Raw genomic sequence first — 14593 nt, 5'->3', positions numbered from 1 at the left:
TTAAAAACAGGGAGCATTAGTCATACATTCATCTTTGTGGCATCGCCCTGATCACTCATCGCTGCCTGCATTGGCACTGACCTCATCAAAGAGCAGTTAACGCTGTAGGTACAGGCAGATATTTTAGTAAGAATCCAAAGAAAGGTTTTCTCACCTTTGAAATATAAAACCACCACAAATTACCTTACCCTTTAAAGTCCCATATCAAATAACCAGTCATAAAAAACTATTTAAAATATCTGCCTTTGTTCATTGCTCAGTATTATGTTCTCGTATAACAGGTTGTGTATTCAACTCTATCCCAGGCTGGGGTCACTGTAATCCTCCTCGTCTGGCAGGAGTGGGGGGGACGAGACCAAGAAAGTGAAATCTCCTCAGTAAAGACCCGTGTTAAATGTAATGGGTGTTGGCAAAGGGGCCTAATAAAGATGACAGCACACATTCATATGCATTCGTTTGTGTGCTCAGCTTGACGAAGTCTGCCTCACAGGCTTAACAAAGGGGAGGAAGGAAGCCAGGGGCTGTGGGGAATGCCTGGGGGGTGTGGGCGACAACACACACACACACACACACACACACACACACACACACACACACACACACACACACACACACACACACACACACACACACACACACACAGTGGCCCTACAGCTTGCGTCCTGTGGTCTCTCAAGTCTGAAGTTATAGCAGTGACAGCTGGGGTAGCACGCTCTGCATGGGCTCATTCTCCCCTTAGCAGCTAACCCATTCCCTCCCCTCCACACACACACACACACACACACACACACACACACACACACACACACACACACACACACACACACACACACACACACACACACACACACACACACACACACACACACACACACACACACGCACACAGTCTGTGAGACAGACACACACTCACAAGCACTCACACACAGGATGCTCCATCCTGTTTACTGTTTACATTTCACACTGACTAGCCAACTTGGGAGGGCGCTACAATTTTATCACAGGCATTACAGCTGTTTGTAAGGTATCGGTGTCTTTGTGTGTGTGTGTGTGTGTGTGTGTGTGTGTGTGTGTGTGTGTGTGTGTGTGTGTGTGTGTGTGTGTGTGTGTGTGTGTGTGTGTGTGTGTGTGTGTGTGTGTGAAGAGCAGTGTTAAAAAGGCAAGAACATTTTGTTAAGCTGTTAAACTCATTTAGAAACTTAGAAACAGCAGTTACCAAATTATATTTCGATCTTATCACACCATCTTCCTAAACTGGAAAAGTATCTAGCTGTCACTGAAGAACCGCTCTTGAAACAGCAGAAAATAAGTAGCCTCTCTTCTTTGGAGATTTCCCCTATTATGTATAATATTAAAATTGAAAATATTTAAGTTTTGGACTGTTTTGACCTGAGCCTTGGACACTGGGAAAATGAGATGGACATTTTTCAAATTTCTTCTGACATTTTATAGACCTACAATTATTTGATTTAGCTAGCAAGTAATTTACATATTGTAAAGATTGTTCTCTTATAAAATGAGAACATCAAGAGCCTACAGATGAAATGTTACCTCTTGGCTAACTCTTACAGAAATGCCTTTTAATGAGCACTGTCCCTGCTAAATTAACTAATAAATAAAATTCCTAACAATCCAAAACCTTCTTGCTGGAAAAGAAAATAACTTACGGTCTGACAATTTTAAATAAAGCATCAACGTTTCTAAATGGTTGTCTAATTTCAGCCGCTCACTTATCTATATACTGTATATGTGTATAAGGGCCATAGCTGCTGAATCATGGTATGCGCTGTAACGACCACAACTGTTCAGAGGAGGAAAGGGAGGACCAGGGAGGGCGGCTGGCAGTGTGGTCAACAACAATCGGATCATTCTTTGGCCAAAAGGGCACCTGCTTTGTTTGAGGTAGGTCTGGATTCAGAGGGAGACAGCTGTACAATGCAGAGCAAACAGGAGCTAATGTTTATCCACTCAAAGTCAGCAGTTTGTACTATTGTGATTTTGTTTTGCAAGAGGCCAGTTTTGCAAAATGACAAGCCAGGGGGCAAGTCAATAAACAATCATCATTAATGTTTGCAGATGAAATGAATGGCCCGTAACCTGCAAATTATTCATTTATAAATGAACTGACCTATAACCTTATTAACTAAATTGACGGACACAACAGTTGGAATAAGGTCAATTTTTTACAAATAAATCTGATTGCATTTAAAAGCTGTAAATGCATTTGAGTTGTGCATGCTTTACATTTGAATACGTTTACAACATTGAATATAACATAACCTAAACTATGAATGACAAATGCTGTTACAAGGACAGAATAATAATAATTGTAAGCACTTTTAGTGTTTGTGTTGTGTTTATTACACACTTATAGGATCTGAATTACCCACATTTCTGAGTCACTTTAGCTCCTAGCTAATGTATCCCTGTCGTGATCAGTCACTATGCATTGGCCGTTGTTGACATCTCGGAGTACAGCTGTTGTTTGCCAGTTTGCGTTGGTGCTTCAGAGCTGATGGCATTTGATTGATGAGTTTCAAACTGAAAAGTCAACGGCTGAAGTGGCAACAAGCAGCTATAGCACACTGACACCAACAGAGGTCCCTCTTGTGTGGACAAAACCCTGCAGTGCACAGCTGCCCCCCAGTGACAGACACACAATACATCATATCAAATACTTGAGTTGAAGTTGGTGAATTATTCAGGAAAAAACACAAGTACATTCATTTAAATGTGCTAAAGGTCATCTGTTATTTTAAGGTATTGTGCAAACAATCGTAGAGATGTGTCATAATATAATACTCTAACCCTTTTAATTTATGATAAAATAAATGTTTATTTTATGGAGAAATTGCTATATTGCTTGTCTTAAACAATACTTGTAATTCATGACTGTAGGCCAATAGAATTAAACTTTGCAGAAAAAGACAGGCATGCACATCCACTACTACTTCATTTAATTCCTTAAATCCATACGTCTAATTTAACTAAGCTGCTTTACGAGAGCCAAACAAAGCTTTTGGCAAAGTCTGCATGAAAGAATACTTCTAGTATTATTACTACGTTTAATTTCACATTGAATGTAGTATACTGGAGGCCTCGCCCACCCCATCACAACAGCAGCAGCTGAACAACCTTCAGCTGCGTTTTTCTCGTTTTTGATCAGAATTGTTATTCTGCAAAAGGTGAGCATATCTTTTTCTACCTAAAGCTACGTTGTGTGATGTCTGTATTTGCTTCCCCTGTCGCGAGTTCTGATCGCTCAGTGATGATACTTATATTTCTAGAATTTGTGGAATCTCAGTTTGTAAGCTTGTTTGTGCATATCCGATAAGTATATCGATTGATTTATACCTAGAGTGCGTTATCATTTTTTCGCTCAGGGCTCATTTAGACGCTTCTTGTGAGACTTGTGTTTTGTTTCGGTAAACATGGTTCATATCATCAGTTAGATGCGTTTCCTCTGAGTAGGACACATGAATAGTTTATTACATTTTAAGAAGCCCTGAGACACAGTTTCGTGAGAAAAAAAACGGGGGGAAAAAGCCCCTTAACAGGTTAAATGGGAATTAAATCAGTGTTCCCAAAGCCCCGGTGTTCTGCAGTTTGTGTGGGCATACTGTACTGTTGCACAGTTTATGCTGTAGAAACTATGTCCAGGACAAGGTGTTTGGAAGTTTTGGAAGATTCATAGCTCTAACCACACTGAAGTTATGGAGGTATTGATCAGTCTTCTCATATTTTTAAGCCTCAAATTGTCCTTCCCCCCCTCTAACATCACCAGAAGTCATCATTTAAGGGGTCTTTTCTCAAAAGAAATTACCGGGGGAGCATCCCCCAGGACCCCCCTAGTATTGTTTGATCACCATTTCCACAGCCCCACCTAAAATATTTTCCACCAGCCACCACTACATGTAAACTGCTTTATTCCCTCAAGTTGGAATACTAGATATCTAAAAATATCCTATCTATACGGCGCTGGCCCTGACTAATCACAGGTTGGCAGGGGCATGACGTGGGTCTCGTCTGATTGGTCAATCCCTCCATTTTTTTTCACCAAGGGAAGCCAATTTCGGCTGGCCTCCTCTAGCAACAGTGAGTGCAATCTACTGTTTTACCATAACATCTAGAGGGGCGCTGTTTCACTCTTTGTAAAATACTCAATGAGAATGGGGGAGAGATGGACCGGCAGCAACACACAGCAAAGAAGAATTTCCGAAACTAAACGAAGTGTTTTTTATTTATTTATTAAAATTATAACTACAATCCGAAAAAACAGGGGAAGCCTGGCTTCCCTTGGCCTCCAGGAGAAAAAGCCACTGCTACTGAATGCATGGTTACAATTAAATAAACTAAGCCTACTTTTAACTGGAACATGCCTTAAGTCCACGGATCAATTTGACTCAGATATACTATTCATATTCTTTCAATTGTATAGATTTGCTATTCGTATACAAAAACACATTATAACGCCTCCATCAGCAGCAGCCTGAGCAGTGCCGGATCACGTGACTGGAGCAGGAAGCGTTTACTGACGGTGTTCTTATTATACATCCATGGCACCGAGTCGTTCATTTATGTCACCACGGGGCAGGTTCGTAATTCAATTAACATTTTAAGTAGTTTCTCCGCTTCCTTTACAATATATGTCTCTCTTCCGTCTTGTAGTCTCTGTCTCCCCATGTATTAGGGATACTATTGTTGCAGACATAAGGAAAATGATTGAGGAGCAGTGTGTGTAACGCTAGCGGAAGTTTGACAGCTAGCAGGTGTCGGTGTGGTGTGGTGTGGTGTGTTGTGTTGTAAAATGATCGACTGCAGGGAAAGTCATTGTAAATATTAACGAGTCTGCTTCACCAAAGGATCTTAATGTGCTCTCCAAACAGAGAGTGTGTGGATGAGTGTATTTACTTGTGTGTAACTCCCTCCCACCTGACATCCGCAACACTGACTCTCTCCCCATTTTCAAATCACGCCTCAAAACATATCTCTTCACACTCTCATATCCACCCTGATCATTATCCATCACACATCCTCTGTTTTTATTTATTTGGTTATTTGATTGATTGATTTATATACTGCATTGTCTTGTTTATGTTTCTTATGCTGGTGTTGTCTATTGTGTATCTTGTTTTTTATGTATTGTACAAATACGACCTTGAGAGCCTTGAAAGGGCCTATATAAAATAAATGAATTATTATTATTATTATTACTTACGTTCACGACGAGCCATGATGAGTGGTTACATTTCTTTAACTTTCATTCATGCAGCTCATTGTGTTGTTAAACCATTTGTTACAACCCCCTTACGTTCATATCTGTGATGTTTTGTTTCCTGTTTAGCAAGACTACAGTGACATAAAAACAAATGTTGCATGAGGAACAGGATTTAGCCATGGATTTAGTGCACGTTTATACATGACGCATTCAGGGAGCGTTTTGACCTGCAGTACATTTGTGTTGTGATTCAGGCTGACTTGCAGCAGTGGCATGCACACACGCACACACACTGTGAGGGTCAGGGGAGCAGACACAAACAATGGACATACCTGTGGACCATGCTGCTTTACGAGAGCCAAACAAAGCTTTTGGCAAAGTCTGCATGAAAGAATACTTCTAGTATTATTACTACTTTTCATTTCACACTGAATGTAGTATAGGCTACTGGAGGCCTTGCGCACCCCATCACCTGCATTTAGTCCTTTCTTGTAATGTAATTATACTTGAACTGCACAAATGTATTATTATTTTTATTGATAGTTAAAGGTGGGGTCGGTAATTTTGGAGAAACCAGCTCGAGTGCGCAAGAATTTGAAAATACACAGCCGGAAAAAATCTGCCACTTCCTTACAGAGCCCCTCCTCCAACACACACGAACGTGCACATGACCAATGAGGGCACGAGATACGTTTGTGCACAGATGGAAGGCTGACAGGCAGGTAGGCCATCCAGTCATCTTAGCCGGGCCGGCTAAAATGATTGGTCGTGCTTTTTACAGTATTACGGCTTCCACAGATGACATATTTTTATGGATTTTTTGTCAAAGCACTTAAGATATTCATTGCTATCGGGATATTAAGAGCATTCCATGGAATATAACAAAAAGTGTATCTCGAGCCGGTTTCTCAAACTTACCTACCCCACCTTTAAATCTAAGTCACACATGTAAACTGCTTTATTCCCTCAAGTTGGAATACTAGATATCCAACTGAAAAGAAAATCACTTTTTCTCAATACAAATCTTTTAAAAAACGTTTTAAAACAATACTTAGAATCAAGGTTGTCCCTGCAGGCTGCCTGTCTTGCAGTATCATGGTGGAGATCTCCACATAAAGTTGCTATCGGTATCATTCATACAAAATTACTAATGACCTGAGACAGTTATCTAGTTATTTAGTATTATACATTTACAATTTGACATGACTACATGCTGTTTTTCACGTGCTACGTTTAACTGATGTTGAATTCAGAGGTAAATGTGGTCTTGGTAGCTCTGATTGCCAAAATTAATCCTTTAAGAGACTTCCTCAAAATGTCACTAGAATAAAAGTCATTGAATATGTGCTGTGTGATGATGTCTTCAGGAGGAGATGCCCTTTTTTAAGCTACTTTTCATAGCAAGTTTGATGGATATGGTAATCATTTTGGAGTGTGTAGGTGGTGAGGGGTAAGATTTTCTATGCAGATAGAAAATAAAAGAAGCTTGTGACTGAAGAGAAGTCATGTGTTGGAATTAACCAGATCAATTCTCGACTGGAATAAAATAAAAAGCTGAACGAAAACAGTGTATTTTCAGATGATATGCAACTTCATGGATTCCTGCGGGCAAATAAGCATAAAAATGACCTTGAAGCTAATACGAAAAAGATAAGATTACAAGTTGCATGTAGTTTGAAAATAGTTTGTGTTTGACAAAAAGCCTAAATATAATGTTCCTGCTGACTTGTGTATGTTGTCAATCCTTATTTACCGTGGGATATTTGTTAATGGTTTAAGGAAGAGTAAATAGTGTGTCTCATGTAATCTCTCACAAAGTAAATCAGACCTGATATTCAGCTGCTAGCACTGGCACTGTGTAAACAAGATTGAGGAACACAGGGATTCCAGATGTTGCTCTTTATCATTAAATGAACTTCATACCGTGGCGTGTACAGTTTTCAGTCTCTCGACTTTTTGTTTCTGATGAGATTTTATTTTTCTTCAATTAAGGAAGAACAACACTTTTAAGATGTGGGATTTTACACGTGAAAAACGTCTCAAGCCTGGTGCTTTTTTCAGTTAAGAGCAAGAACATCATTTGTGCTAATGCATTAAATGTTTGCTATTTATCTATGGCCAGACAGGGTGTTCAAATAATTCAGGCTGCAAATCTTTGAAACTGTTGTGACCCTGATACCTAACTAAGAATTAACACCAGGTTAGTCAAAGCAAGCTTTAATTTCCTTCTTAACCTTGAAATCGCTTTAAAACTGGCCTCTCTGTTGTTGTTTCTTGTCAATAGCAGAATTTAAATTGTTCATTTCATTTCATTTCAAACCTTTATTTAACCAGATTGGTCCCATTGAGATCATAGATCTCTTTTTCAAGGGAGACCTGCAGATTGTTCTTGTCAAAGTCGCTCAAAAGTTCTTGCATATATTTGTATATTTTTCTTCTTCAAGGTCTGACAGCACACAGGTGTAGGGTTTTCACTTACAGACCTAAAGTACTACAGGTATAACAGTTTGTTTGATTCACAGCATCACTGATGTTAAATATGAACCAAGTGATTTGTCAGGTGTTTTTCAGTGCAGCACAGGATTAAGGCTTGTCGGTGTTTAACTCTTTTGTCTTAGGAAAACTGTGTGTGTGTGCAGTTGATTTCTCACTGAACTGTGTCGTTGTGAACTGACCATGATAACATTGTGTTGATAGGCAAAAGCACACATGGTCATGAAGGGAGTCCATTGTCCTCGCTGCACGGTCCTTACAGCTCTGAGTGTGTTAGGTGCTTTGTTCATCACCCTATCTGACCTGGTTAACCTATTATCTGATGGAAGCGTTTTGCAGATTTTCCTATCTTGCTACACACATTTGTTTAGATTGTTGCAAAATAAGTTAGTTGGACTTTCCCATCACTCTATCAACAGTGGGACGTTTTTACGGGAAGTTCAATGGCCCTGGGCAAAGTGCAAAGTCTACCCTTCACCAGTACCCACTGATGATTACTCCGTAACGACATTACTGCACCACATCGCCCGCTCTCAGGAGACTTTCAAACGGCTGCAGAAGGAGACATTGCAGAGGGATTTATTGTTTATCTATATTGTCTTTGGAGATTTGTGTAAGTTTAAGTGTATTTAAAGGTTATATAGACTATTGCTTTACATAGTGGTCACATTATTTATCTGCATTGGCTTTTGTTCCGTGACTTTCAAGTTTTGTTTACATTCATGGATTTTTGACACTCTCTACAGTCTACATGTATGCATTGTTAAAAATGTCACTTGGATTTTATTTGCCAGTTGTTGTTGTTTTTGCTATGTGGCTCATAAGACAGGCTTTCTACTAAATAATTGCATTTAGTTGTTGTGACAGGATAGCTTTCATGTTTATTTTTGCTTTTTATCACAAAAATAGAGCTAAAAAACGTATTGATTATGTAGGAGTAGTTTAAAAATATTGATTGCAAACTATTTTGGTAATGGGTTGTTTTACTTGCATATGTACGGTTGTAACCTTTTAATTTGTGATGATGTTAAAATGTTCGAGTTTTGCGCTGTTTGTACAATACATAACATTGGGCTCTGGGTAATTATTATAGGAAGTTATAGTTTCTCTATTTTCACTTTAGTTGGCGGTTTCGGTCTTAGTGGACTCAGATCTCGTTAGTCGATCAATCATTCTGTTTCTCTGGTAAACACATACGATTTACAGTAATGCTATGATGATTTAGTAATCTAATCGATTGGTCAAGGAAATCATGAGTGTTCTACTAATAATGTCTTTGGTCAAGGACAGTAATGCAAGTAATCAAGACAAGTATTTGCATATTAATCGTTCATTTAAAAACAACATATTTAATGCTTGGTTTTGATTAATGACCTTGATGTGATGACTCTGATTTCTGTGTTCATACAGGAGTTTGGACGGTTAGGACCAGAGCATGTTTGTGGCTGTGCTCCTGCTCCTGGTCACTCTGAGTGTCCAGGGAGGAAATTGCGAGAAGAAAGCAGAGGCACAGAGACCCGGCCATGTTTCCGTGGTGATCGTAGGAGCCACAGGGGACCTGGCAAAGAGGTACCTGTGGCAGGGCTTCTTCGAGCAGTACGTTAACCAGGTCAGTGGTGGAAACACTTTCTCCTTCTACGGCGGGGGACTGTCACCTGCCAGCACCGCCACACCGATCTTCTTTGAGATCGTCAAGGCCGTGTCCTGTTCAAAGGAAACATCCCCCGATCGCTGTGCCGTGCTGAAGGAGCAGTTCCTGCGGCTCGCTGAGTATCGGCAGCTGAAGACCTTAGAAGACTACCAGGAACTGGCAAAGAACATTGAGAAAGAGCTTCAACAGGAGGGAATACCAGAGGCAGGCCGGCTCTTCTACCTCTCTGTACCTGCCTTTGCATATGCGGATATTGCTGATAAGATAAATAACAGCTGCAGGCCGGCCAGCGGGGCGTGGTTGAGGGTGGTGCTGGAGAAACCTTTCGGGCATGACTTCAGGAGCGCTCAGCTTCTTGCATCTCAGCTCGGGAGCTCCCTGAAGGATGAAGAAATGTTTAGAATCGACCATTACCTGGGGAAGCAGGTAGGAAAACCCTCTACATATGTGTGTGTGCCTTAACCCATGACCCTGTAATTCAGCTGTTTTTGATTTCATGGTTTATATTTTTCTGCTTTTGTTCAAAGGTGGTTGCAAAGATTCTTCCATTCAGAGTGGAGAACAAGAAGTATCTGGATCCCATCTGGAACAAGCACCACATCGAGAGAGTTGAGATTGTTTTGAAAGAGACCCTCGATGTTAAAGGTGATTAATAATTGCCTGAGTTCTTGTTACATTAAATTATGTAATAAAATGGATGCCTTCATTAGTTAAAAAATGAACATCTTAACAACAATGTTTATTTTATGCATTCATGTATAATATAGACTCAACATTCTCTTAAAACTGTTTCCCAGAAGTCTTAAGAGAAGGTTTTAAGAGAAATGTCCAATATCTTGGACATTTCTCTCAACACAAATCCCATTATCCCTATTACTGGGGAAAACAAAAAAAGATTCCTATCTATTTCTGGTAATTAGAATAGCGATCATCAAACAAATTACAAGGAATTGGCTAAAAGATAATGACTCGGTAAACTCACAATGGAATAACTTAGTAAATGAAATCTATGTAATGGAGAAAACAACTATGAGAATTAGAAACCAAATGCATATCTTTGAGGAAAGGTGGGAAAAATGGGTCGAGTATAGAACAATATAATTAATGAGTATTAACAATGTATCCATTCTTGTATTTGTAATATTATTTTATTATTTTTCGTATTTGTCATCTGTTATGTAGTTAATCTATGTACCTAGATGTGTTTATTTTTGTTATGTATGCTTTGTGAATATTTTCTTAAAATGCAAATTAAAAAATTAATAGACCGAAAATTCATTTTCAAAGAAGCAATTAGAAGATGATCTGCCATTGGTCAAAACCGCATCCAGTGTCACTATTTCATAGCCTTCCTAAAAATATATAACATGTACCAATGGAGACATTCCTTTTGGTTCGTTATTGAAAATCTATCTATTGAAAAAAGTATTGTAACAATTTTGAGTGAAACTCCAGCAATTTGTAATTTATTTAATAAACTTTGCATTTGCATTCAAACTGTTTGATACAAGCTGTGAGGGTTAATACATACCAGAGTAAAAAGTAGTACTATTTGTTGAGTTATTACATGATGTGTTGCAATAATGTTCTAAGTATTTTTGACATATTTGAGGGTAATGTCCTCTCTTGTTTGTTTTTATCTAAAGGTCGTATTCCCTTCTATGACCAGTACGGGGTGATCAGAGACATGATGCAGAACCACCTGACTGAGGTCATGACCCTGTTGACCATGAGGCTTCCTGTGAATATGAGCAGCACGGAGGAGGTGCTGCAAAACAAGCTGCAGATCTTCAGTAATCTGCTGCCGATAGGCAAGAACCAAGCTGTGACCGGCCAGTACCAAGCGTACAAAACATCAGTGCAGCAGGAGATGAATAAGACCAAAGATCACGTCAGCCTCACTCCGACATTTGCAGGTGACAGATTTTCTTTTTTATCATTATGGCTGTTTGCAGAGGTGGGAAGTAACTAGGTACATTTACTGAAGTACCGTACTTAAGTACAATTTTGAGGTACTTGTACTTTAAATGAGTATTTCCATTTTATGCTACTTTGTACTTCTACTCTACTACAATTCAGAGGTAAATTCTGTACTTTTACATTTATTTTATATCTTTAGTTACTTTGCAGATTAATGATGTGAAATATAATCAAGTCTTAAATCAGACTTTAGTTCCACCTGGAGTAACATTCACAAGCTACCCTGCAGTATACAAAGTCATTAAAACTAGCTGCACCTTTACCAGCTTTGATAACACTTTAATGCATCAATAATTATAATCAAAACATATCATATATATTATTCTGAAATGGGTCAATCTGCATAATGAGTACATTTACTTTTTCTACTTTATTTTAATTTTTTTATTTGACTTGTAACAGAGTATTCCTACACGCCTGGTACTTCTACTTTTACTTAAGTACAAGTTCTGAGTACTTCTCCCACCTCTGGCTGTTTGTATTGAAAGACTTAACACATTTATTTCTGCTACTAAGTGACTATATTTGTGTCTTTCAGCTGTGTTGGCACACATCGATGAGGCTCAGTATGAAGGTGTGCCAATTATTTTGATCTCAGGGAAGATGTTAGATGAGCGAGTGGGATACGCACGCATACTTTTCAAGAACAACGTCTTTTGTCTTCAAAACCACAACAGCGTTCACTGCAAGCCCAAACAGATAGTTTTCCACTTTGGTCACGGCCAACTTAAATATCCAGCCATTCTTGTGAGTAAGAATTTATTCAAGCCCGTTTTAAAGGAAGGTCAGTGGAAGGAAGTGACTGAGCATACAGATGTCGATGTTCTAGGTTTACCTATTTCAGACTATTATGTGCAGACCCCATCAGAGAATCGAGAAGCTTATTCAGAACTTATTTCTCAAATTTTTGCCGGAAGTAAGAACAGTTTCATTAGTGCTGAAAACCTGCTTGCCTCCTGGGGCTTATGGACGCCCCTGCTTAGCAGTCTAGCAGGCTCTTTCCCCCGCATCTACCCCGGGGGGGCCGACAACGGAGACATGCTGGACTTGCGTATGAAAGGGAAAGACATTAGCTACAGCAGTGAGGTGGTGATAATCGGTGCTGATCAGATGAGCGGCACGTCAGCAAAAGATTTCCAAGTGATGCAAGGCAAGTTCCGCAGTGCTGCCATGGTGTCGGCCTGGTCCGAGGAGCTGGTGGAGAGGCTGGCCGCAGACATCCAGGCATCAGCGGAGGCAGCGGTGCGTGAAGGCGGCGTTTTCCATCTCGCCCTCTCCGGTGGCTCCTCTCCTCTCGCTCTGTTCCACAGGCTGGTCCTGCACCACTTCTCCTTCCCCTGGAGGGACACCCATGTGTGGATGGTGGACGAGCGCTGCGTACCTCCCACTGAACTGGAGTCCAACTTCCACAGCCTGCATGACCATCTGCTGCAGCATGTGAGGATCCCTTATTTCAACATCCACCCCATGCCAGTGCAGCTCAACCAGCGCCTGTGTGTGGAGGAGGACGCAGGAGCGCTGCTGTACGAGAAAGAGGTCAGAAAGCTAGTCAATGGCTCCAGCTTCCACTTTGTGCTGCTGGGGGTGGGCTACGACGGCCACACTGCCTCTCTGTTCCCGAACAGTAAGGTGTCTGAGCTCGGGGACCGTCTGGCGGCCCTCACTGAGAGCCCCGTCAAGCCTCACCAGCGCATGAGCCTCACTTTCAGCGCCATTAACCAGGCGCGCACAGTGGCTCTGTTGGTGATGGGCAAAGGCAAGCACGAGCTGATCACCCAGCTGAGCAGGATGAAGGACAATCCCGACAAGTGGCCCGTCACCGGGGTGAAGCCTGACGATGGAAAACTGGTCTGGTATATTGACTATGATGCACTTTTAGGATAAGAATCACATTCCTACCTTTCAATCCGAATAAAAATGATTGAGCTGCTTAAATTGGACGGCTGATTGGTGAAAGCAAATATGAGCCAGCACTTAAAGGACCGGTAGTTCTACATGTTTTAACTCATTAACCAGAAATAATCACATGTACTTGATGGTTACACTTTCTATGATGTTTTTTAAAATATACCTGTAATTCCTTATCGGCTTAATGCACTGCATACTCATAGTTATTAGCACCAATAAATAGATATAATGCTTTATAAAAAATGATTAAAACGCATACTTTATTATTGCTTTAGACTCAATGACATGTTTGTTTTGCAAGGATCATAGTGTACTATAGTTCCTATTGTTGTAATACATTATAATAGTTTTGTTAGGCTATATAATGTATTATAATCATAAACTTATACGGTATAATTATCAGCAAAACATTATAATTATGTTTTATAATATTATTTTTATCGACATGGATGTGCTTAAAGATGTCCGTAATGGAACAGCAATTATAAAGTATTATGATACTTGAAAATCAATATAAAGAACTTTATAATGTGGTTTATTTGCTGAATAGAGCCTTATAAATACGTATATATATATATATATATATATATATATATATATATATATATATATATATATATATATATATATATATATATATATATATATATATATATATATATAAAGCATTAGTAATCAAGCAAGAATGTTTATAATTCATATGCACATCATAGAAGGTAGTACTGTAATATCACTGCTGTATTTTTCAATAATGTCATCAGGTTTCTGGCAGGAATATTGAGTATATGCAATATGTGGTTAATGGGTTCAAATCTACTGGTACTTTCTTTTTTTATTTAAAGTTTGAACCTCATTCAAATACTTTTGTGTGTTGGGGTGAAATGTATACTTTTTTGTTATAGTTTATCTAATTATGTGTGAGGATAGTGAAAATCTAGCAAATACATGTAGTTCATGTCTGTAGTTCGATGTAGCACTATAAGAATATCTGATCATTTGAAACAATAATTGGGTGCCAAAAGTCATTCTAACTAGAAGAAAGATGTATTAACTAAGAATCCAGGTGGTTTCTATGATCTCAGGTGATTCTGTGAATGTGCAGACAAGCTGTTCACTGTGTAATCTACATGTATCAGTTGTGTGTTTTCTATTGTAGCTGGCAGTGACCCACTTGAAATGTCATCAGAGTTAAAAAAAAAAAAATTAAATGTGAAAATATGTCGATGTTTGTTATTGAAATGTTTCAGGTAATTCAAGATATTTTGTGCTTCACTAATAAAAAACAATCCCATTCCTGTTCCATTCACATTCCACTCTCAATTCATATCGTTTCCCAATTGTTT

General features: G+C 39.3%; 1 protein-coding gene across 2 annotated transcripts; it reads left to right on the top strand.

The window, feature by feature from the left end:
- The first annotated feature begins 4500 nt into the window (after positions 1 to 4500).
- On the top strand, positions 4501 to 13833 carry h6pd (hexose-6-phosphate dehydrogenase (glucose 1-dehydrogenase)). Of its 2 annotated transcripts, none has more exons than XM_034138844.1 (5): positions 4501 to 4594; positions 9122 to 9788; positions 9890 to 10007; positions 11009 to 11278; positions 11881 to 13833. In XM_034138844.1, the coding sequence occupies exons 2-5, from the start codon at positions 9147 to 9149 to the stop codon at positions 13224 to 13226; spliced, it is 2376 nt and encodes a 791-aa protein (XP_033994735.1). In that variant the 5' UTR covers positions 4501 to 4594; positions 9122 to 9146; the 3' UTR covers positions 13227 to 13833. The 2 variants fall into 2 exon arrangements, with proteins under 2 accessions (XP_033994735.1, XP_033994736.1); XM_034138845.1 differs by lacking the exon at positions 4501 to 4594 and adding an exon at positions 8112 to 8324.
- The last annotated feature ends 760 nt before the right edge of the window (positions 13834 to 14593 follow it).

This window comes from Trematomus bernacchii, unplaced genomic scaffold, assembly GCF_902827165.1.
Source record: "Trematomus bernacchii unplaced genomic scaffold, fTreBer1.1, whole genome shotgun sequence".
Classification (NCBI taxonomy): Eukaryota; Metazoa; Chordata; class Actinopteri; order Perciformes; family Nototheniidae; genus Trematomus; species Trematomus bernacchii.
Note: the sequence above shows the minus strand (reverse complement) of the source record. Positions and strands in the feature narration are given on the sequence as shown.